Below are 25,499 nucleotides of genomic sequence, written 5' to 3'. Positions count from 1 at the left end.
CTTAGTTACGGTAATACCATTAATCTCTAATTTTATTACTGCACCCGGGGTCGGGAGAGTACTACAAATGTAACCTGCAATTTGCAATACTATGAAGAAAGCTGAGAATTTAGCCCTGGCTGTTTGCTAGTAGCAACAGCGAGGACAATCCTGTGTATTATAGTGATTTTACTGCATTTATAATGTGGTAACAGCGTACTTCAGTAAACCGCCAAATCATGTTAAATGTGACGCAATGAATTAAGAGCATATATAAGACAAATGTTTACAATTTCCAACCTTTTCTTCAAGAGACTTCTCCTTTCATGCTTCCAAGGGTGATGAAATTATACAACTGGCTTTACAGTATGCTTTGTATAGGTACTTGATATGATGAAAAGCAGCTCTGCGGGTGGGTTGCAATATATTTGGAATATTAACACTTACTTTTCCAATATGCGAGACTCAGCAGCCTTCGGACCGACGAAGCACGACACAAGTTATTAGAAAATTTATGCTGTTTATTGAACTGGACAGTTTCACGTCCAGCCAGTTGCTTTGATCTACATGGCATCATTGGCATACATAAGAGGGGATCCAATCAGATGATCTGACTGAATGACATCATCATACATTACAGCAACAACATCCATGGGTATGACATCAATCAGTACACAGGGATAGCCAATCAGCGCTTATTCTAATGGTACCTGGTAACAGAAACAGCCAATAAAAGGTGCAGCTCGCCCTCAGCATGGGTTCTATAGGGCCATACTGGGGAGCCTGCGTTATCACTAGTTAGGGACACATTCCAGGGTGCACAAAATGTTCCAGGTATTATATACTTCAGGCTAGATAAGGAAGTGCACTATTGAGATCAGGTAGGGTGGGAAGGGTAGGGGCTAGGCTGTTACATAGGGTTCATGTCAGTCTGTACATAAGTAGGAACCGGGGAGGTGGCGCTAGTCTTAGAAGTCAACTGATACAAAAAAGGCCTGATCTCAAAATTCCAATCAAAGTGTGGGCTACGTCGGCTGCTCGCCGAGATTCCCTGCGTGCCTTGTGCGTGCAGAAGATATGTTTCCAAACATGAACTGATATAAATATAACTCTTAGGTTTTACTTTATATATTAATACATGTGGAGGGAAAATAACTTTCAAATTGAACTGCCAATCCTCAGTCTCCCCACTCCCCAGTACACTGACTGCTGAGTCACATTAGGGATACAATTTCAATGAAGAGTTGCATGTTTCCAAACCCTGTTCCATTTTAGGCTGCATGGTGGTTGGCTGTGTGTTTCATAATGCTAAGCTTGGTGTATGCAAATTTGTTGTCGCTATTACTTTGGTTGACGAGTGGTTAAACAATGCACCGAACATTAATGACATTTTTTGGCCTATTCGGAGACCCTCCAAAAGGGGACTAGGTGAAAAAGTTTGAAAGCAGCAAAGTGAGTCATGTGTTTTCAAACATTTTCTTATATGTCACGTCACACCTATATTTTAATCTGATCTAATGTCTTGGTCACCTGTTGACTTGTATGAATGACAGAACAATTTTTGATATCAGAATATGGAAATTTCATACACTTAGTGGCAAAAAAGAATGGTTGAAAAAGAGGCATACTTATCCAAATGTACGGAGTTTGTTTACAGTGTGAAGGAATCTCATCCTGCTACTGTATCCTATGCTAACAGTGAGGGAGGGTTGGTCATGTGTGAGAGAATGAAAGAGAGTGCCAGTGTATGTTCACATGTTTTCAATGACTGTGCTGACTCGGATTCAGTTTGAGAAGCTTGCATTGTTGCTATCCATATTATACCTGTGGGATGTAGCGAGTGCGTGCACCGCTCACACTACCGGTGCCTTGTCTTTTTTGTGTATGTGTGGTGCGCAGGCATGTACTACTGCTGCCTTTGGTGTGCCTGCTCAGTCTTCGAGATGGAAACTCACACTTATGACCCTCTTGCTCTTTTGTGCCTATGCAAGTGACATTTCTCTTAATGTTCCCCATGCCCATGGACATGCTTTGCTCGTTGTTTGTGCAAGCGTTGCTCTTCTCTGTGTGGGGAAAGCATGGACTTCTGTTTACTAAGGAAGGCGTATTCTTTTTTGCATAAAGGGTGTTTTGACTCCATATATTTCTCTGAATGTTAAGTGGGGCTGTGCAGGTCCTGACTTAGAAATGCCCTTTCTTGGAAATGGCTGTTGCACATCTTGCACAATGGATGCCTGCAGGACTGCCGCTTGCTGTGCCTATTCTGTGTGTATGAATGGGTACTGCACGGGTGCTGACCGAGATGTGCCTGTAGGTGCATAGGACCTTTACACTGCTACACTTCAGGACAGATTTATTAGGAGATTGTATGAGTGATAAGTCATTTTAAGTGAAGTAAAGCTGTACCAATTATTGGTATGGTATTTACTTTCCAATGCAAAAAGTGTTTTGCTCTTTCTTCAGAGCAAATACCACAATGAACTGCTGGGTGGAACTTGGGGGTACCACGCAAGCACCCATAGTTTTTGATGCCAAGACCAATCTACTATGATAGACTGCCATCTGCATTGCCAAATAATGCCTCCTTCAAGCAGGCGCTAAGGTAGAGAAATGTTTTTATTTTCCAAACATTGCACACTTTCCATTTGTGCTGCACTGTACAGCACACATCCAATGTGTGGCTTGTTTTACAGTTTGTCTAAGCATAAGATTTTGACTTGAAATCCTTTCAATACACATCACACGCCCATCTCTGCACCATGGTGCAAAGCTGGTGCTTGGCACTAGGCAGACTAGTGCCGGGGATGAGAGCACCAGCAGGGAATCTTTAATAAATATGGCTCGGCACTGCTTCCTTCCCCTTGTGCAACAGTGAAGCAACCTTGAGTGTTGAGCTGCACTGCATAAAAAAATAATAAACCTGCCCCTTCATGTGCTACTTCCTTAGTGTACATAAAGTGCACCTATGCAGCTCTTTGCAGTGCAATGAATGGTGGGTGTGTTCAGTAAGTGCCCAGAAACCCACATTTCACCAGAGGGTTCCAGTAAAAACCTTTGCAACTGATCAACTGGATTTTAAACTGCATCTACTGCACCTATTCTGTGTGAAGGAAGCTTGCACAGCTGGTGTCCATTCTATACACCTTCCACATATAAGAAAGACCTTCTCTGTCAGTGATAAAATCATGCGGTGCTGCTACATTTCCTCTACCGCTTCATTCTATCTAGATCCGTGGACGTCTGAAACATACCTGTACATCAAGGGAAGCCAGCTTGCACTGCTCCTGTCTGGTTGTATATTGGATTTATCTAAGGGAAGCTTCCATTGCTGCCTCCTGTACTGTACCAGTTAGGTTTTGTAATGTAAGGGTGTGCTTCTGCAGGCTGTGTTGCATGTGATGCTGCTGCCTGAGATGCACCCATAAGTTTTTCCGCAGCATGTCTGCATGGGTGCTGGATGTGCTGAACTTACTCTTCTGGTGAGAAGAGACTGTATTGATGCTGTCCATGCTGTACTAGTTCTGTGTGTAGAACACGCGGGAAGCTTGTGCTATTATAGCCCTTCTTGTACTATCCTGAAGTTGCCAGGGAAGCTTGCCACCACCTGTGCTGTACCCCTTCTGACAGGAGTTTGGAGCTTGCCCTGCAGCAGCCCTGGTACCCATGAGAGGGAAGCCGGCACTGTTGCTGATCCTTGGGAAGATGTGAAGGATAAAATGGAAGGAACTCAAAACACGGATGCAACCCTAGAGGTTCTGTCCACAGAGAAGCAGAGATCCTGCACTTCTCTTCTTGAGAGGAGCAGTGAGCACTGAAGTACAAAGTGTCTCACAAGGTCCTCTGCCCACTGATCGCTCTGTTACCCTGGCGGCTTTTTAAATTGTTGTGGGATAGGGCTGCTTCGACTCACCTTTCTACTTCTAGCACTCTCTCCAGAAGTGGTGGATGGATCTCCAATGCACTCTCCTCACACCTGCCACTCTCTTTATAGTGCAGACAGGCTCACGTTGGCAGAGGGGTTCACCCCTCTCCCAAGTTTGGGTATCCTTCCAGGGCCACCCCTCTGCTAAGTTTGGGTACCCCAACAGGCACACCCCTCTCCTGGCAGGGACAAATAAGTCTCCATACACAAGGGTCAACTGTGGCCATGCATACCTGGCGACGTGTAAACCACAAACAAACCTTGCTTTCCAAACACAAAAAGGCCACCTCTGTTGTTCCACTGTCTCCCTTACACCGAGGCGCCCTTTTACACGTCTGCCACGATCTCCTTTGAGAAACACTATTCTGTGGTGGAAGGACGCCACTCACTCCACAGTCATTTCCTCTGACAACTCCAGCACCAATTCCATAAACAGTCTCAATAGATTATTTTCATTCCAATTAAGGTTAGCAGCAAGGTCTGTTGCCACTATAATTCAGAGGTCTTTTAGGCAACTATAGGTCTGGTTCAAGCACACAGTGTGTCCTTAAGTCTAGGGGACATATTTACAGCAGAATGTAGAAGCATGGTGTTAAGCAAACCTTGCTAACGCCATGCTTCTGCCTTCTAAAAACACAGGGATGTGCTGTATTCACAACAATGAGGCGCACCCCAGAGTTTCCCCCTGCGCTGGAACTGAGTTCAGCTGCCTTGCGCCAACGCAGGCACCCTTGCACCATAGTGCAAGGGTGTCTGCGTTGGAGGGAAGATTGTTTATGTGCAGGAAGGGTCCCCCTTCCTGCACATAAACAATCTTTAAATGCCGTTTTGTAACTTCTATGTGTGCTGCTTAATGTAACACACATAGAAGTTGCAAAATAGTATTTTTAAAATTATTTTTATGTGCAGGAAGGAGGAACTTCCTGCACATAAACAATCATAGGCAATTTGCTGTTTCTATGCATGCTGCACAAGGCAGCACACATGGAAACAGCAAAAATGAGGTGAAATAAAGCAGCTCTCCTTGTTTCACCTGTTTAAGACCAGGTTTTCCCAGGTCTTAATTTTGGTGCTGCCTCCTATTTACAAGGCCCTTGTAAATGGGGGCCAGGGTGAAAATCAATGGGTGTTGCAGTGGAACGCCCACCGCAAGACCCACTGCCCACCCCTTTCACGCTAAACACAGTGTGAAAGGGTGCCTTATTTACTAGGCAGCATTATACCACGTTAAGTGGCTTAACGCTGCCTTGTAAATAAGGCGAGGCCCCTATCGCCATCACAACGTCACTGAAAGTAACGTGGTGGTGATGGGGCTTGTAAGTATGCCCCTAGGCTCTTTTTGGGGGGACGGGGAGGGAAAGCTAATCTTCTCTAGTCAGGCGTATACTCCAAGATGCTGCAGGGCGCTTTCACTGTCACTCAGGCCAAGGCATGCTGAATTCTGGTTCTTTGCAGGTGATTAACAGAATCAGGGAATTTGCAAGAAAAAGTTTTTGACTGGAAGAAGTAGACCTTTTCCAGGTAAATAAGGGAAAGGGGATGTGCATAAAGGATCTACACTGAAACCAAACTATACATCACAGAGTTCAAAAGGGCTACTTACCAAAGGTCGAGATCAACTTATAATAAAGCTGAATCCAGAAATGACAGAATTCATTGAAAAAAATATTCACAAAATGCTGCTGGGAGCACTTAAATGTAACCAATCACTGTTGAGCTTCCGACAACACCAGTGGGTGTACAACAGGCATCCACAGTGTCTACATCCACTGGACTGGGGTCAAATGGTGGCTACACCTTCTTTGATAATCCATATTCAAAGCATTCTGGGATCTTCAATGCTGCTTAGTGAATAAAAGGATAAAATACCCTATAAATTGAGGATGTGGAAAAAATACAGTTTTAGGACTTCTAAGAAAAGAACAACATTTTAAAGGAATGCTGTAACTTCCAACTGTGTTTGTGCATTTGTATGGTTTCCAAGTCAGCCTCTATTTGTCCATTTTGAATCTGAGAGTGCCTGTCTCTGCATCTGCAAGCTGAATCTCCTTCAGAGGCACATGATGTCAAGAGGGAGCCGATGTATGATCAGAAAGGAAAGGAAGAAATAAAACCAATTCAAACATTGCTGGCTCAGCAGACTGTGGTTGGGGTGACGCCTTGGGGTGACATAAGATTATGCGGCATAGGAGAGATCTCGTGTAACCTTGTATCTCACTGGGCGAGAATCTCTGCTCTGGGTTTCCAAGGGCTAGTCCAATATCGGTTGGCACATGTGCTATAACTAATCTTAGGCACCAAAGACTTCCTGTGCGCTGCCTGACACCAAATCTGAACTGATTCCAATCCACAGGAAGAGAACTGTAGAAGACCCCTCTGAAACCTTGTTATTTACTGTGCAGGGAGTGAGGGTGAGTGCTGTATGTGTGCGTAAACATAAGCTGTATTGTATAGTATAAGAAAGTGCAAATAATATCCATTAGATTTGTAACATCCAATGTCAAATATGGCTCATGCTTCATTACACAGCCCACTTTCGTGCAAGAGGACAGAAGGGAGGATACCGGGGTCGCGTCTCTCTTCACTCCCATCCCCAAGCATGCCTGCACAGTGCAATTTCATCTCAAGGAATGGAATTGCCCCTTCTTACCAGTTCAGACTCTGACTCTTGAAGGTAATTAGTAGAAAGAACACAAAACAAATCAAATATTTCAAAACTATAAGTTAACCTCTCTCTATATATATCTATACCACAGTATTCGGATTGCGGCATGTCTGTATTGTGACCACCGCAACCGCTAAATGTTCCCAAGGTTTGTTGCTTTACACCTGAAAGACTGTGCTACTTTGAGGCCGAAGGTACAGTCACCTATTCTACAAACAATTCAATGGGCGGGAGTGCACCCATCTTGCCTGTGGCGGTATACAGTTGAGGGCTGAGAAGGTCTGCAGCCCTCCGCATGTCCAGTGTCGAGAAATGTGGATCTCCCCCGATCGCATTCAATTCACTGCATGTTGGAATGATCTTCGGTGGCCCAGATTCCCACTGGGGCAAACAAGAGCATTCCTTTTCCGATCCCACAGGGCGCCATCTTTGCCTTACCATACTTATCTTCTTCCGCCCCACGTTTAAAGGATACAATGTTCTTATCCTCCACAGAGATGAAAGAAGTACCTAAAATGGGGACGGACAGGGCCAGTTTCTGAGGTAAACCTAAAAATACAAATTAACTGCATTGGAGATTCTATATAGTCTCCAAAATCAACACACTATGTTATACCACTGTACACTTTTAGTCTATGCACATTAGGTGTTCCAGTTTACGTGGTTCCATAAATACGCATATATGAATGTGTGTACGTATATACACATACACGCACACACCCATATATATATATGTACACACATAAAGGTGGGCGGGCCTTAAACCTACAGCTGGTCACAAGGATAAGGCCGTAGACTAGCCCACTGTCATCAGGCCTTAGGCCCACACATTTTCACTAGGCTTTGGGCCTACACACTACTGGCAGGCCTCAGGCTTACAGCCCATCACAAAGCCTTGGACATGCACACAGGCCTCAGGCCTTCACACTGCTACTAGGCCTCAAGCCTAGATACTGGTACCACAGTCAGCTTTTTCGTCTTCAAAGTTTCCAGATGTATATATATCTTCTGATTCTTTAGTGGCTTTCCCTTTAATAGAAGGTTTCTATGTAGTCACTTGGCCCAGCTACATTGTACCAGATTTGTCAGAAGTATTGTTGGGAAATATTTTCTCTGTTGGCGTTACCGCGGGGCTGCCCACTCCTGAGCTGCTACTGCTGCTAGATCGGTGTTGCACGATTGGTCTGACTGGCCTCATGGGAGGCGGTCGGAGTTGCGCCCCGGCCAAGCGAGCAGAGAGGGGCGGCTTGAAAGTGGTCATCATTTCAGTATTGGAGCTGCTGCTACGCCGAATGGCAGCATCAGGGTCCCGGATCATAATGGTGTGTAGCGGGCTGGCAGGTTCCGAGTTTACTGAGCCGATGGGCGGTCCCTTCATGGGCTCCAGCGTGTCCAGCACGACGTCAGGGGCCTGTTTCACTGTGTTCTGTCTCTCCAACTCCCGAAGCTCATTGAGAGCTGTGCTCATGGTCTTCTCAATGTCCTGCCAATAGAGAGAGAAAGCTCTAATTAATTCTTCATAATTACAGTTTCATCACTCCCATCCACGTGTGCCCAAAACTACTCTTGCCCGCTTAGTCCTCACATGGGTCTGCATTTAGAATTTTACACAGAAGACCATACACACCTTGAGTCACACTGAACTGCACTTCCCGTTTTTGTTTTGGAGCAAAGGACATTGTGAGATTTGTAGTTGAAGGGCTTCATTTTCAGTTGGCTTTAATGGAATATCTGATAAAAAATTCACGGGATATCCCGTCCGCCAAACCTCAGTTCACTTGACTCATGCCAGAGGAAATCACTGCTTTCAAAGGCAGCGATGCCACCAGCTTTCATGTAGGAAATTCCCTCTCCTCTGCATTACCACTTGTAAGAGTGCTCATGGTCGAATTGGGGGACAGCGGGAATGCGGGGTGGGAGACGGGGTGAATGCGGGGTGGGAGACGGGGTGAATGCAGGGTGGGAGACGGGGTGAATGCGGGGTGGGAGACGGGATGAATGTGGGGTGGGAGACGGGTTGAATGCAGGGTGGGAGACGGGGTGAATGCGGGGTGGCGGATGAGAAGGAGGTAGACTATTCACAGCGGCCTCTACTATGCAGTGTCAAGTCAGCCACAGCAAAGAAAATTCAAAATACCCCTATGAACTGGGAATTCTAGGAACATTCGCTTTTTATTTCCCAAAGACAACATCCCGTTTAGGAGTCTGTATTTAGAAAACAAAGGAGAGCTAATCGAATGAGATGGTGGACCTGCTGCCATATATATTTTTTTTGAGGGGGCTGGTTCCCCCCATGTTGGTGAGACTAATTGTGGTGAAAATAAGTCCCTCTCTCAGCTGGAGAAGTCTACATGTGGCGGGTCAGCTGCAGCTGGGCCAGTGGAGTTATTAGCTCGACGAACCCAGCATTTGGGTGTCTCTGCCACCAGGCATTAAATGAGGCTCTAAGTCTTTCTATTCAAAATAATATAAAAATTCAGAACACTGTGTTCTATAAGAGAATGCCCCAATCACTCGACGAGCCATGAATCCATATCTTACCTCTTCATGCATTGGTGGAAAAGGCTGAGGTTTGGGGTTATGATCCTGAGCGTATATCCATTGTTTAACTACAGTTCTGACCTGAAGGTGTTTGACATTGGTAGTGACAAAGAGACCACAAAATGTCTACAGCGTGGACCTCATCTCTCAGTCTGATATCTTCATTGGGCCTGTCTGTGACAAGACAACAGAGTACCACGGCCGCAGCCCAACAGAGCATTCTGGGATTGACAATGGATATCATATTCTGTCTGCATAGTTGGGCATTCCTTCTCCAGTGCATCACATTTTCTCTGTGAGATGGAATCTTCTGTGTGGGATTCATCACACTCTGTCTGTGGAGTAGGGCATTCCTTGTCAGCTGCATTACATTCTATTGTTGAAGCTCTGGCGGCTACATACAATTCAGCCTGTGTGACTTGAACATTCCCTTTCACCGACACCACACTGTACACTGTCGAATTAAGTATTTCGTTAAGAGTTACATCCCATGCTATCTAGGGAACTGACAATTCCCTGTCTGCTAGGTCTCATTGTGTCAATGGAATTCCTTAATAGCTACAACCCATGCTATCTACAGAGTTGAGCATTTCCCTGTCTGCTGTACCATCCTGAGGCTGTGGAATAAGAAATTCCATACAGACTAAATCACATTCTGTTATTAAAACTAACTTTGCCTTTCCACAACATCATTCTCTGTTGGTGGGCTTCGTCATTGACCAGAAATACCATGATTTATAAGTGTTGTTGAGTAAAGTGTGCTTTCTATTTCACATTCTATCCCCGCAAATAAAGATTCTCACTTTGCATCTCTCATTTTAGTGGATTTATACTCATTTTATTGACAACCACTCTTCCCAAAGACTACAAATGCCGCAAACACCACAAAGCCACTGATAGGGAACATTTCAATAGCCAAAAGTACTTCTCCAGTGCAACAACAATATCCAGAAATGGTTATCAGTAGTGGGTATGTATCAAAAAAACAATAACTTCCAGTGAGGTGGGTACAAAATGGAAAAGTGGGGAGTGTGGGTATGGGGAGGAGAGGGAAAGAAATGAGTGAAAGACATACAGAGAAGAGAGAAAGGCCAGAAGCATGGGTGGAGACAGTATAGAAGATCAGACTTTCCACCGCCCAGCCATAATACCCAATGGAATAATCTGCAAGTCCATGTCACCAACAATGTATTGAATGACAGGGTTTAAGTAGGGTCTACAGTACAGAAATCATGCAACTTCATCATCACCAGTGTCCGAGAATTGTACCATGTGCAAACAACTCTTAATAATGTCTAGAAAATATTTGTGGCTCATGAGAGAGCACGGAGTTTAAGATATTTGACACCCTCCTTCCATTGGTGGGCACCTCGATCCTGCGATCTAGTGTTGGTAGAGCACATAGCACATTGGTCTGAGTTTCTGCATGGTCCTAGAGTTCGGGTTCCACTTGGGCCAATCAGCTCTCCAACTTCCTTATTCTGGTCTCTGCCAGCTTTGCGTGCGATTCATCCCCAAAAACCTTGTTGTCCATCCTTCCTAGATGGGAGTAAACTGTAGCAGAAGTCATTTCTACCTCGTTCAACTTTTTCTAACAAATTCCAAAGATGCCATTCACTTAACTCTTGTTTTTTGCTAGGTCTTCAGTTGCCAGGTCCTTATTGTCATCGACAGCCTTTCTTTTGCAGGCACATTTAAATCACCCCTATGATGCTGCCTGCCACCAAAGGAGCCGCTTTTGTGGACCACATAATGCCATCACCAATAGAAGAAAAGAAATCTCTGACATTGTGAAAGATTTCACATCACCAGCGGCTGCCTCCAACTTGATCACCCCTTCACAGGACCATTGCAACAACCTCCCTCAATTCTTCAGCAACAAAATTATCGCCATTTACAACAACTTCAACCGGATCCAACAGATCTCGCTAAATGCCTTCCAATCTTATTCAAAGAACCAATGCTAACCAAATGGCCCAACATCACCCCGGAAGAATCCGCTGCCACCATGATGGACATCCACCCTGGGGTCCATCGGACCCCTGCCTCCACAATGCCTGCTCCAGAGGACTGCCCTCAGCACCCATCAGTTCCATGCTCAGCCCATTCTGAAGGCCTTAATCTCTTCTGCAACCTTCCCAGATGCTTGAAAACACACAACTGTCTCCCATTGCTAAAGAAGCCCTCTACGGACCCTTCACTACTCGCCAACTACAAACAGATCTCCCTCTACCATTACCGGGCAGGGTCGTAGAGAAAATCAACAGACTCACCAAATACCTCAATGACCACCAACTCCTCGACAACACTCGGTCTGTTTCAGACTAAACCGCAGTATGGAAACTGCTCTCATCGCCACCATGGATGACATGTGCATAACTCTGGACAGAGGAGACAGGGTGGCCCTCATCTTTCTGATCCTCTGCGCAGCATTTGAGACAGTCTCCCACCTCATCCCCATCCAAAGTCTACATGATCTCAAAATCCAAGGACATGCACTTCGATGGATCTGTTCCTTTGTCACTGGAAGGACCCAGTCAGTCACTCACACCATACACTTCGGATGCCCACAACCTCATCGGCAGACTTCCGCAAGGATCCTCTGAGATCTTGACCCTCTTCAACGCAAACACTGATGTTGTCAACTGGATGATGACCAACTGCCTAAAGCTAAACACAGACCAGATCAAAATTGTGATGTCTGGGGAAAGCACATCACCGTGGGACTCCACCTGTTAGCCAACAGAGGAGGGAACGACACCTAGATGAAACCTTCTCCTACATCACTGCTATAGCATGGAACGACCTGCCACTACACATAAGAGTATCCTCCTCCTTGAATTCCACAAGAAGCTGAAGACCTGGCTCTTCGAGTAGTACCACTAGGCCACAGCTGTGGCTAAATTCACACCTGCTCAGCACCAGGAAACCCTCCCAGGTGATAGTGCGCTCTTATATATCTGCATAACATGATTGAAAAGCCCTTCTTTTGTTGTTTATGTTTTGTGATTAATCTGCTGCAAAACTAGCCTACTGTTACCCTGCGGCATGCCCACCCACCAGGCAGATGGAGAGTGACACTCCTCTTGGGACTACTTCAACACAGGACCCCACTGCAGCCGCTGGGACCGCTCCAGCTCCAGGGTCCACATCAGCCCAGGTCAACCAATGCACACTTTCCATTTCAGATGGCTCCTTTGCAATTCAGAGAAGAACGATGCATGGGGGTTAAACATTCTGCCACACGCACTGTTAGCCCAATCTACCAGGGTGAGCCATCTAAGCTTTGGCAGTCATTTTGCTTCCTTCATTTGAACTGAAGGTACCTGCAACCATGGGCATACCATGCATACCATGCAGTCAGGGAACGCAGATCGAATGCCCACCTAATACTCCCTTAGGGTAGAAGAGGATGTGGCACAGCAGCCAGAGCTGCCGAGCCGGGAGATGGTGATCCGGGTTCGTGTCTCAGCATCGGCTCAACATTCTGTGATTCTGGACAAATCACTCAATCTCCCTGTGCCCATGGACAGTGCTTGGATACCCTCACAGGTGATAAGCAGCGCTATATATATCTACAAATTTAAATTTAATTTATTGTAAGTTGGCAGGCAGTTCACAGAGCTTTGCAAGTAGTCAATGACAGCCGGACATTAGAGTTGACAATCAAAGCTCAGCTGAGAAAATGTCATAGCACTTTAAGCAAGGCTCTACCCCTTCATTTGTGGATTTTTTTATAAACCTGGAAAGGAAAGGTTGGGTGACAATCTCCAAATTCTTCTCAAACCAAGAAGAGAAAAAGTATATTTTTAATTAATGTGATATGCTTTTTTGTCATCTCAATAAAATACCTGGTATGCTTAGCTGCTCCTTTGCTTTGTCAGCAGGATGAAATTTATACAAATAGATGGAAGGGAATGTATAGGACTTTCTGTCCAGTAATGTTTCAGAAAAAAGGGATGACATAATTTAAAAGCATAAGTGGACTAGTAGATTTGTCAGCAGGATACACTAAAGGTAAACAAAAATAGGAAGATTTTGGTTTGTTCCTTGAATTATTTTTTGCTTTATAAAAAGTGGTGCATATTCAAGTACCCCACCATTTCCCATTAAGATATATATTTGTATTGAGAAGGAATATGAATACCCCACGGACACTGACCTCGGCAAGAGCTTCGGCCTCCAGAGACTTATGATCGCCCAGGCTGCTGTGGCGAGTGGACCCAGAGGTGGATCTCAAGGAGTGGCTATCCATCGGCGTCTTCCGTTCGGGGTAGTTGATGCTGCCGGCACTTCCAAACGTGGCCAAACGGCGTTTCTCTGGGCTCTCCATCCGTCCCCGGTTCAAAGAGAGCTTATGGGGACTGCTCGGGCACGCAGCTGCCCGGGGAGGGGTGTCGATCCCTGGACCCAAACCCCTTGGTGGGCTGTGGGTATCACCTCCACTCCGGCGACGTGGTATGGCAGCACCATCAGAACGTAGTCGAACCCTGTAAATGAAGATGAAGGAATGGGAACTGAATTATTCTCTGTTGCATCTCAGAATTCTTAAGAAAATACAGAATGTTAATCAGGGATGTACAAAACTCATGTAATTTGCTTTCACAAACTTAAGTGAAATTTTGCTAAAATTATACTAAATTACACCAAAGGCAAAATCTGCATTAATTCAATATTTTAGTGAAAAATACCTTGCATCCATTTTAGATGCAAGAATGCACTTAGTGCAAAAAATAAGTGCTACGAACAAAAACAATCCTGCATACAACACAGGCACCCTTGCACCACAGTGCAAGGGTGCCTGCGTTGGTGCTATGATGCAAAAAAGGCACCAGTGCAGGGGAAAAGGACAGAAATGTGCCGCATTGGATAAAAAAGGGACATTCCTGCCCTTTCCCTGTGATGCAGGGCAGCACAGCAAGGTGACTTGCTGCGCTGCCCTGCACCACAAACTTCATAAATATGGCCCTTACTCTTTTGTGGGTGGGTGACATCCCTCCCTGACACAATCTAAAACCCTCCTTACTCCCTTTGTAGCATTTCCCTTTTTCCAAGCCACTCCCATATACCTCCCACACTTACTGCTATAATCTAGGGCCTCATTCACAATAACTTACACTTTTGAGTAATTTACACTTTTGAGTAAATTTACTACTTTTGGCTAGTTACAAAATCTGAGTGCAAGTTGGTAAAAAAAAAAACACATAAGTAAGTTTAGCGCCGCACATGGCCAACCATTGGTATAGCAATACCCTCCCATAAAAAATGATGGAGATGGAGAATTAAAATAAATACCTATAGGAAATAATGTTAAATTGCCTCAGTATGGTAAAGTACAGGGAAAATGTAAATCAAATATTAAACTTGAATATAAACAATTTAAAACTTTTTATATTACATATTTATGCAAATTATTTGTATACTTTTATTTTAACTGTACAAAAAAATTGAAAAAAATACTGTGCACTATTAACTTAATTTTGAAATAAATCTTTAATTAGGGGAAATATATTAATTTACATTTTTTTTTTAAATACGAGTTATAAATAAAAAAATAAATTTATACCGAAAGGAAAAAATAGTTTTTTATAATGTATTAATAATTATTAGAGTGATGTATAGAATTAATTCAAAATAGTTTAGCCACATGTTCATAAAAATTATTGCTAAATTAATTTTTAAATTCAAACTAGGGTATGGAAATAGTTTACAATTAAGTAATAAATATGTATTCTTTTTTCCATGTAATTGTACTTATTTGTGCTTTTTTACTGTTTTAAATAATTTAATTTAACTTAACATGTTTCGCTGTAGGATTTTATTTTAATGCCCTATCTCCATTATTTTCTATGGAAAAGTGTTGCAATACCAATGTTTGGCCATGTGTGGTGCTGGACTTACTACTGTGTTTGTTTAACAGTAACTTACCCTCGGATTTTGTGAATAACCAAAAGTAGTAAACTTATCCAAAAGTGTAAATCACTAAAAAAAATGTGTAAGTTACCTTTGTGAATCAGGCATTATGTTTTCCTGCAAATGTATCTATTAATAGTGTATACATTTATCAAATAAACATCTTTTCTTAAAGTAAAAAAAAAGGGTGGGAAGAGGTGTTCGTAGGCAACCGTAAAGCACATAGGGCGTGCAGTGGGAAGTATCAGTAGACACTGCAGTTGACTACTAAGTCAATTAGCTACTGCAGTGATGTCACAGCAGTAGGATTCATCTACCAAAATTGTTCATTTTGAACACATTATGCAAAGAAACAATTATAAATGGTCAGCCAACAGTAACAAAATTGTTTCCGCCCAGGGGTTCCGAGCAACATTATAAATTAGACCCTCCCTCCTTTCCCTAATTCTGTTAAATGAAACGTTGATACCCACAGCGAGGGACACTGATAAGAGAGCAGAGAGAAGGCGACAAGCTGGCAGCAACTATATCGAAGCTGCCATCAAGCATTGGAAAGATCAGTCGTCTCTGGCAAGCCTGTACAGATGAGAGGATATGGAAAGGCGAGTGGCATAAGTACAGCGTTACCGGGTCGGCGGAGACCTAAGGGAGGGAGGCATGCTTAATTTGTAAAAGAATGAGTGCCGCTGCCCAAAGCTATGCTCAGAAGTCTAGGCTGGCGCTACTAAATGTTTGTACATCGAACATTAAGGCTGCGGAAAACGTCAATCCACTTCAGGCCCCCTTAACCCACGGCCAGACACCCCCTCTACTGTTATCTCACTCTTGCAGGTTCCTTCTTTCTCTCTTGGTGGCGTTTTTTCTGTCTTTGTTTTCCTCCTTCTTTCCCCTTTGTTTCTTTTCCATCTTTTTTCTTGGGAAATGTCTTATTAGGAAAAAATGTGTGCTGGGAGCCCCACCGGCTCAAATTAAGCACTGGAGGCAGGGTAAGGCAGGTGAGATAGCAGGTCACCATCTACCATTAGACCACCTCTTTCTGGTCTAATGGTAAGGGGAAGAGGAAGCAGATTAACACCTCCCCTTTCACCTTTTCTCTTGGGCCTGCGGAGACCTGGGCAAGAGAAACCGGTAACGCTGCCATTTCTCTGTGTGAAGTCACAGCAGTGAAAAGTGAGTCTTTCTTTTTTCACTGCTGTGACGTAACTATGAACAACCAGGCTTCTAGTCTGTCATTCATGCTCCTGGCTTCCACAATTATAAATGGGTAACTTTTTATAGCCGGATTGTTTTCCACTGAGGGGTTCCATCAGTGGCATAGCTAGACCTTTGGTCAGCCGTGGCGGTCCCTGCGTTTGACGCCTCGCGATGGCTGCAGGAAGCGGGGGTGGGGGCTTCTGGCGATCCCCCCACCCCCTTTTTCCACTCCACTGTGTTCCATTTCATATCCTAAATATTCAGAGAAAAACTCAAGTTACCCTTAGTATCACTTGGAACCCTGATTATTAATACCAACCATACAAAGATGTGTTTTATTTATTTAAGAATGTATATGGCCCACATGGACCTCAATGGTATTGGGGCACTTTACAATGAAACAGTCACAATTTGCAGGATTACATCGAGACGTGAGGGTGGAAGAACATCATAACACTGGGAGACCAAGATGAGGAAGAAATCAACAGTTTGTTGCAGAACACCATCTAAGTATCATTTGAAAAGGTGGGTAGTAAGTTGTCTTCAGAAGATGGTGAATGGGACTAAAGTTCAGAGGGTCGGAGGAAGAGAGTTACAGGTTGTTGAGGCTGTGCCAGAGGAAGGGGTAGAGGTTCTAAACTTGAGAGTTTCAAGTAGGAGAGAATTGTGATTTATTAAACTTCTTTCAGACTTACCAGCAGAGATGCCCACATTTTCTAAAAGTGGTATTTTCAAAATTGTAATTTAAAATCTGACTTCAATATAAGTTGGGATTTTTCATTACAATTCCAAAGACACCAAACATGAACTGGTGATCTGTTCCTATTTGGAAATCACAGCTTATTAGATGTAATAGGGTAACTCCCATGCTACCCTATGGGAGAGGTAGGCGTCATAGTAGTAAAAACCTAATTTGGGAGTGTTTCGCTACCAGGACATGTAAAACTTAAAGGTACATGTCCAACCTTTTAATTCGACAGCACCCAGCTCTCTGGGCCACCTAGGGCCTCTCTTAGGGGTCACTTATATGTATGGAAAAGGAAGGGATGGGCCTGGCAAAAGGGTTATTTTGCCAGGTCGAAAAGGCAGTTTAAAACTGCACACACAGGCAGCAATGGCAGGTTAAGACATGTTTAAAGTGCTACTTGAGTGGGTGGCATAATCTGTGCTGCACGTCCACTAGTAGAATTTGATTTACAGGCCCTAAACAAAGGTAGTGCCACTTTACTAGGGACTTAGAAGTAAATTAAATATATCAATTGGGTATAATCCAATGTTACCATGTTTTAAGGAGTGACCACATGCACTTTAGAACTGGTAAACAGTGGTAAAGTGCCCAGAGTCCTAGGGCTAGCAGAACGAGGTCAGCAAAAAAAAGTGGAGGTGATGGAAACATTTCTGGGGAAAGACCACCTTAAGGCTGACAGGTTGGTTAATGAATTTAGAGGGTTTTTGGGTGGGTGGTAAATTATGTGAAGACGGAACATGTGGGAGAGAAGAGAGAGTTAACTAAAGGCATTCAAACATGCTGTAAGAGGTAGAGGAAGTGGTCTTGCATGTAGCTGAATTCTTCTTTAAGCCGCCTCCTGTTCTGTGTTGTCTGTCTTCTCTGGAGCTAATGTAATCTTGCAGAACAAGTATATTAAGGATGATATCTGAATGTAGGTTTGGCCAATGCTCAGAGGTAAAGATGGCATCCCGTTTGTATTCAGGGAGTAGGTTGAATAACTCACTAGACTGGGCACTTGGCATCCATGAAAGAAGGAAGTTATGCAGTGAGGAATTGGCTTTGTTGGATGCGATGGGGTTGATGTGAATGAAGTTGTTAGCATTGAAACCTGAAATAAGCAGATAACGCAGTGGTCTGAAAGAGTGGATGGAGGGAATGTAGCTGAGCGGAGACTGTGGGCACAAATTGGCTTTAGTAGAATGTTCAGTGATGAAAGAAAAGAAACGAATGGGAAGACTGTCAAAATCTATGGCCAAAAGGCGGATGCATCAGTTTAGTTGCAAAGACTGATGTAGAGATATGGGTAGTTGGAAATAGTGCTGCCTAGCAATTGATCAGCAGGTGGCACTGCAGGGCCACGCAAGGGAAAAATGGTACCTACTTAGTTTTAACTCAAAAGTCAGAAAGTAAGAGAGGCAGTGCGATTTAATGATGATAAATCAGTGCCCAGGATTAATAAGCATTGGCAAAGGCAATAGCTCTGGTTTTGGCTGCCAGCCTATCTATGAATTTGTCAATACTTGTTTGTTTTGTCATGCTTTTTAAAAACTTTACTGTCAGGCGAGCAGCTGGGCCCTTGCCATTATAGAATTTCTTTTTGGCTAAAAGCAAAACTATTTGGGGGTTTTATAAAGAACACATTAGTATAGTGGTCCCTAGCACTTGATGGAACTACTCTGATAGAGGCTGTGCTCCTTGTGAATGAGCAGACTGTTGTCACTCACAGTGAAGTTCTCTAGTGACTGCAATGGGCTGTTCTCCTGTCCAATGCTCGAAGCTGCAGTGGGCGGAAGAAAATGTGGCTGACACAACAACAGACCAATAGAAGAACACTTCTGGCTGAAAACCCCTATAAGTATATTATGTATATCATTTTGGTTAAATCAAAAGGTCTTGGCTATCACCAGCCCTACATACGCACTGTTTTAAACAGGAGCCAGAGGAGTCAAGAGAAAAGAGAGGAATAATTAAGATGCAATCAAAGTTCAAACGAGAATAAGCAAACAGGTGCAGTCACAGCACATGCAAGGATTATGCTGGACTATGGATTCAGGTAAAGTAAACAACTCAAGGGGCTCGGTAGGCGGAGCCAAGTTGTGACTCAAGTAGTACTTAATTTGAGCTGGTGGTTGCAGGTGAGGCTTGACGACGCCCATTTTCGGGGACCGGTACTACTTTTCCTTATCAAACTTTGGCGGGAAAGGGCCATAACAATGCAGGCTCAGCTACGTGCCATTTCCCCACAAGCCGGACCATGCAAGCCTTAACCACACATTAGCCTTAACAACGCATATGTGTGGTTAAGGCAATGTGCAGTCTAGTTGTAGAGCAGATGGGCGTACACAGGAAGAGAAAGGATCGGGAGACACAGTAAGGTAAGTGGAGCTGGAGCCGGGTCGTGGGTGGGGTAGTTTTTTGGGGTGGGGTAGTTTTTAGGGCTTTGGAGGGAGTTAAGGTTGTTTATAGGCAAGGGAGCAGTTTTAGGGCTCATGGCGGGGTTGGGAAAAGGGACAGTTTTAAGGGCTGGAGGCATTTCTTGGCCACAGGGAAGGGGGGCCTCGCTCAGGGTATTCTAGGGATGTAGGGGAATGTTTTTAGGGCTCAGGGTGGGGGGGGCTGGTGTCAGGGTTGTTTTAGGGGTGTGGGGTTCATTTTTAGGGCCCAGGGCAGGGTGAAAAGGGACAATTTACAGGGCAGGGGTGTGATCTTTAGCACACATGTCCATTTACCCATCATGTCTTTGTAATGAAATTGAGTGGTAAAGGCATGCATGACTAAGATGCGGTCGTGGTTGAGACCACGTGGTACAGGCATGTGTTGTTCAGGCATGCGTTATACCATCATAGAACTGACTTTGACCCATAGCAAAAGAGAGAAAAACACAAAAAAAGGAAAATTATAAAAACAGAAAAGAATAAGCAACAAAGGGAGTAAGCAGGGATCAAAAAGAATCTGCAAGAGTGAAATAAAAGGGCATGAGATGGAATCAAGACTACAAAGCCTTGGTATATGGCAACTCTGGCGTTCGGCCGTGTTGGAGTAGGCTTCTGAGGCACCCGGTACTATTTTACAAATTAAGTACCGCACACAAGGCCAGGCAAGCAGATAGCAATGATGTCCAGGTGTGTAAGGAGAAGAGCCAGTGATACAGGATGAGCAGTCAGCAATAAGGCCCAGATGCAGGTGGAGAGGCCGAGATGCAGGAGTATCCGTCAGCAATCAAGTCTAGGTGTGGAAGGAGGAGAGGCTTAGGTGCTTGAACTCCAATCAGCAATCTGGCCAAGATAAGGAAGGAAAAGAGGACAGGATGTGGTCGGAGATGAATTTGCCAGCAGGGGATGCAGATATTAGAGGCAAGTAGGTTTTGCGCACAGTGAACAACATGTGATGTTCACAAAGTTCAGGTCTGCGCTCTATAGAGGACAAGGAGATAGATGCGGAAGTGAAGTCATCCAGAGAAGGATAGGAATCACCATGAAGTGGGCAGATATTTAGCTGAGAATCCCTTGGAGTGGAAACCAGAAGCGAGGATTAGCAGACCTTGTAGGAGAAGGCCTGGATCGCAGATCGCAGATGATGAGAGCCATTCTCATTGAGAGCCATTCACATTGACGTCAGCTTGCCGTCCAAACTTTAGTTTGCAATTCTAGGTCCCAACCCCACTTTGAACTGAGACTCGAGAGACAGGCTGCCTGGTAGGAGAAGCAGCGGAGATCCTGCACACATCCACAGTTTGGGCCTATGCTCTAAGAACAGACCTAAGTTGGCTGCTGGTCATGCTGGTGTCCCTCAGGTGAGCTTGCACACAGTTGCGATAGGTCCATTACAGGCGCAGATCTCCTTCTTTCATTCATGGTGTTCACTGTGGCTGCCAGGACAGACTGCTTAGAGAAGGATGAGCATTATCCAAAGGCAGCAATACCTGCGGCAACCAGGTAAGAGTCACCTGAGAGTTCTGGAAAGGTGATGGCAGAAACAAAAGGTGCTGCTGTGTCCTCAGGAATCTTGCAATAATATTGCCTCTCCTCTTTTTAGCTGCTCACCAGACTTGGATCTTGTTTGAGGTACTGATTAATCCTTGTAGGTGCAGCGGTGGCTCACCTTAGGCGAAATTGACAATTTCTAGAAACAGGAGTCAGGTTTATTAGGTCCGAACCCACTGATACCATAATGAGGACACTTGTCAACGTGCAAGTTCCATTCTTATTAGATCCTTCACAGGATCCAAACCAGGTTTGAGTTGCCTGGAATCCTTTCTAATTTCCCCACTTTCTCTAACCCTCCCTTAAAATATTTAAAGAAAGTAACTAGCATCTTATAACCCTTCCGCAGCTCCCTCAGCATCCCGCTTCCCACATTTTGTTGGTCACAGCGTCCTGCATTCCTCCTCCTGTCCTTTCAATGGCTGCGCTCTTCGCACTCTCAGGGTGTGGGGAACAAGTGCTGTAGGACCTGCTGCAGAGCAGAGAGTTGTTCTCTTTCGCGAGTCTAAACAAACCTTTGGAGGCCAAGGCTCTTGAGAGCTGCTACCAGCACATGGACAAGTCATCTGTCAGCCATGGCCCACAGATAACAGGGAAGGCAGGTTATGGTGGTGCCAGAGTGCCAGCCAATTTCCCTTGTCTCATCATTATATAAAGACCAAAAAGAGGCAAAAGGAGGTGGGGATGACTTTATTCCCATAGCCTCCCTTTTATTTCTGGAGACCTTGGCGAGGCAGAGGACCAGTGCTTACGCAAACACCGGACACAAATCACGTGTTTTACCGCTCTGGCATAAGGGCAGTGAATAACCAGAATTCAAATTCTTTTACTTGGGTAGGGACTGAGAGACAGGGAAGAAGTGGGTAGCAGATGGACATCATTAAGGGGATGAAGACACACTCCAGTATTTAGAGATGGTTTATTTGTAATAGAAAAAACACAAGCAAAATGAAGCAGATGTGGCATTGAAAACTTCACGAGGTCTTACCGGCCCATGACTCCCCCAAACCCATAGTCTGGAATGTGATCCATTGGAGACTGGATGTCATTCTTGGAAGAGGCTTTATCGTCCAGCAGAGGTCCACTGCTGGCCTCGCTGTCAGCTTTCTGGCTCAGGCTGTCAGAGAAGGCATCATCCCTGCAAGAAAGAAAGGAGGACGTTTAGCTACTTGTCTGTCTTCCTGACCCTCTACTGTTCCAAACCCTCTTCTTCCAGCCAGTGGTCACTAACAGATGCCCAATGTCCACAAACAACAAATGAAAACCAGTGACTGAATCTCATATCATAAAGTGGCAGTCAATTCCAAATTTAATGAACGCAGATAAAATGGTGCCATAATCTCAAAAAATGTACACATTAGGGTCTAGACAGATGTGTGTCATTGCATGAGCAGAAGCATATGTGTGAAATCTAAGCTGCTTCCACAAAGTTCGGATGGGCATACCCATCTCAAACCATTCCCTAAGTGTATCCTCATGGTGTGCTACTCATGTACATTTGCGTAGATTTTCAATAAAGGTGCACACGTCTTTGCCGATTTGTCGGGGTTGTGATTCAGATCCTGGACGGATACAATTTAGGTAGAGACACTAGAATGTGCTGATTTGTACGGGGGATAGCACACATAAGACATGGTGAACTGTCATCACCAATGGAAAGTCTATTCTTATTAGCTGGCACATTTTGCAAACCCCCTTGGTCTGATATATGTGAGACTATGTCCAGCCCCAAGGCCCTCATTCCACTAATGAAAGGAGGGGTGGTAAGGGGTTGCATCTCCTACAGGTGAAATCATGATGATAGCTTATTCATCCTGAAGAGGCTTCCTTTCTATAGGTGATACTTTAGATAACCCTCTGGTGAATATTTACTTAGATCCATGTAATATCCTGCTTATGACACATTGACTTATTGTTTCTTTGGCTGCTTTTTTTCTAGATAGGGTGGATACTGCACACCATTTAAATGACAGATTATTCTTGTTCCATTGCACATCAATTTCCAAAATAACTGACTGCTTTTCTGATTTAACAAGCCAGCTTTACACCAAATGAAAGCCCGTAGTTGGAGAAACCTACAAGGAGGTGAGCTTATTTTGTCATAGAGGAATCATAAGTAATTCCACAAATTGTTTAATGCTAAAGTACAAAACTGCTTCATTTTCTAAATGGCTACCCTCCATGCTGATTAAGGCTCCCACAACTCAATTATAAGAGCTGAAACATGTATATGTCCTTTTTTCAAACGTGCTGAAGAATCCTTCAAATGTACTGCGTAATTGGTTAATGGGCATCAGATTAATTCCACCTTGCCCTGGTAATACAGAACTACATATACCACAATTATTCGGCTATATCCATAAAACAATCAGGATGCCTAGATGGTACATTTTATTTGTTATTGCTTAACATAAAGGCTGCATTTGTAGACAAATTAAAGAGTGTAAATGAAAACGTCTTAGGAGGAATTAAATATTTGACAACTTTGACTGCACTCATTGTTTAAAACTAGGACAGTTCTTTTGAAGGTAGACAGGTCATAAATCTCAGAAACTACTATGCTGCTTGGAATTAATACCTTTGAAGAAGTATCTTCCTAGTGCCCAGGACATATCAGTGTGTTTATTATTCGAGCCTTTGTGTCTTCCCAACACCTCTACATCCTGCCCGTGCTATCGTGTTTCACACGATATGACATGATACGATTGATGTGTCTAGTTCTTCAGGGGTGGCAGTGACATGCTATCATCCTACAGATGATAATGTATCTGGGTACTTTCACCTAGAATTGATCTTCTCCTAAAGGGTTGTCTTCTAAGGTAAGAGATGGATTTGCTGTTTCATCAGTGATGGGTTCATCTCCTACAGGCCAGAGGCGCTAAGGGGTGTTTTCAGTAAAATTGCTGAAGACAACATTCTCTTCTGCTGCAAGTTTCTCCCTTGCTCGTTGTAAATACAAGAATCACCCACATAACTTGGCTCTGGATTGAGATGAATATCAAAATATACATGGTGCCTTCAACCATCTCATCCTGTTGAGACAGAGTGGCAGTGAATCCGCTAGTGGGCCTGTGTAGCATACATAAAATCCATGCAGGGCTCATTTACAAAAACAAGCCCTGCTAAACCAGCTGCAACAGTAAGGCTGGTGAACTCATTCAGTTGCGAAGGGGGTAAAGGTGACCTGTTCCTCCCTTCCACGTGTGACGCTCTGTCATCTATTTCTCCCCAATATAAGGAATAAGAGGCATACAGTTGATGGACATTTTCAATGACAAATTAATATTCCAACTGGATATCAAGGTTCACAAGGCACTGGAGCCCAATTATATGGCCATCTTTTAAGAACCTCTAAGTGATAGGGGATAAGGCTTATGCATTGTTCAGCTATCTATGATAAACACTTCCACACCAGCATAGAGTGTCAGTGGTTTCCACTCACATGTCTTGCACCACTATGTACTGATGTGGTATGAGGCCGTCCACGCCATTGTGGCGCCCCTCCCACCAGTCGTCGGAGGCCCGGTGGTACAGGAGGAGCGAGGCCCCTTTCTTAAAAGAGAGCTCACGCGGAGTGCGTCCAATGTAGTCAAACTTGGCGATGGCCTCAATCTGCTCCACCTCTGGAATAAGACAAAAAAAAGAGAGACTTTCTATAAAACAAACACAACAAGCCACAAAAGACACACTGTACAACATGAGCCAGGCTACCAGCACCCTGTTTTGAATGACGGAGGCAGGTGGGCCTAGGAAGGTTAAACTTCTTCAATACTTGGAAAGATGCCGTGCAAGAGTTTCAGCGGGAGGCTGTTACAGAAGCCAGCTTACTGAGCAGTAGTGTCCCATATTGGTGTGTGGAAAAGTAGAAGGGATGGTGGGAACACTTTTGCAGTTGTTGTACAGGTGATATTAAGTGTTGGTGGTATTTGAGGAGATGAAGGTGCTTCCCATTTTGTTGCCCAACTAACCAAATGGTTGGAGAGAGAGAGGTAGCGGAGAAAGGAGACTGTACAGGAGGACGTAGGAGATGGAATGGTCAGGGGTGCATTAAAAAGAAAAAAAGAGTATGTCATTCTAGTCTGGGTGAACCCCTGCCTATTCATGGAATCCAGTACCAGATGGCTGAGAGGTAGTCAGTCTGCAGCAGGACTGGTGCAGTTTACAACAGGATGATAAACATGATCTGGGTGCCATCAGCAAAGAGGTGGCATGCAAAAACCAAACAAGACGATGGCATCACCAGGAGAGATAATGCATGGGGAGAAAAGATGGGGTCATAGAATGGAAGCTTGGGAAGAGGCCGATGATGAGCAATGCACATGTTTCTGAAGGCGTGCAAGAAATTGAGCAGATTCTATTCTCAAAGACAGACATGGGAGTGCAGTGCATTGATGCCTACCCTAGATCAATCTGCCAGGAATACGTCATGTCAACGTCAATATGTCAATGCAGCACAGTGGTTGCAAATGGCAGGCTGTCAAAATATTGCAGTGAGCAGTGGTAATGAATTTTATGATTTGAGCATTGCAAAATGACACTTATCGTGATTCTGTGAAACAGGAAGACCTTTTG

The 25,499-nt window shown here is 44.3% G+C and overlaps 1 protein-coding gene across 3 annotated transcripts in view; it reads right to left on the bottom strand.

The window, feature by feature from the left end:
- Positions 1-478: 478 nt before the first annotated feature.
- The window catches only part of SRGAP3 (SLIT-ROBO Rho GTPase activating protein 3), a 444,353-nt gene continuing 419,332 nt past the window's right edge, over positions 479-25,499 (bottom strand). For all 3 annotated transcript variants that reach the window (XM_085624484.1, XM_085624482.1, XM_085624483.1), the window contains exons 19-22: positions 24,370-24,550; positions 21,916-22,065; positions 13,270-13,597; positions 479-8,049 (exon numbers count right to left, since the gene is read on the bottom strand). In XM_085624484.1, coding sequence (XP_085480610.1) covers positions 7,633-8,049; positions 13,270-13,597; positions 21,916-22,065; positions 24,370-24,550 — 1,076 coding nt within the window. In that variant the 3' untranslated portion in view covers positions 479-7,632. The remainder of the gene's footprint in view (positions 8,050-13,269; positions 13,598-21,915; positions 22,066-24,369; positions 24,551-25,499) is intronic.

This window comes from Triturus cristatus, chromosome 9, assembly GCF_964204655.1.
Source record: "Triturus cristatus chromosome 9, aTriCri1.1, whole genome shotgun sequence".
Taxonomy (NCBI): domain Eukaryota; kingdom Metazoa; phylum Chordata; class Amphibia; order Caudata; family Salamandridae; genus Triturus; species Triturus cristatus.
The sequence above is the reverse complement of the archived record's forward strand: the minus strand, read 5'-3'. Positions and strand labels throughout refer to the sequence as shown.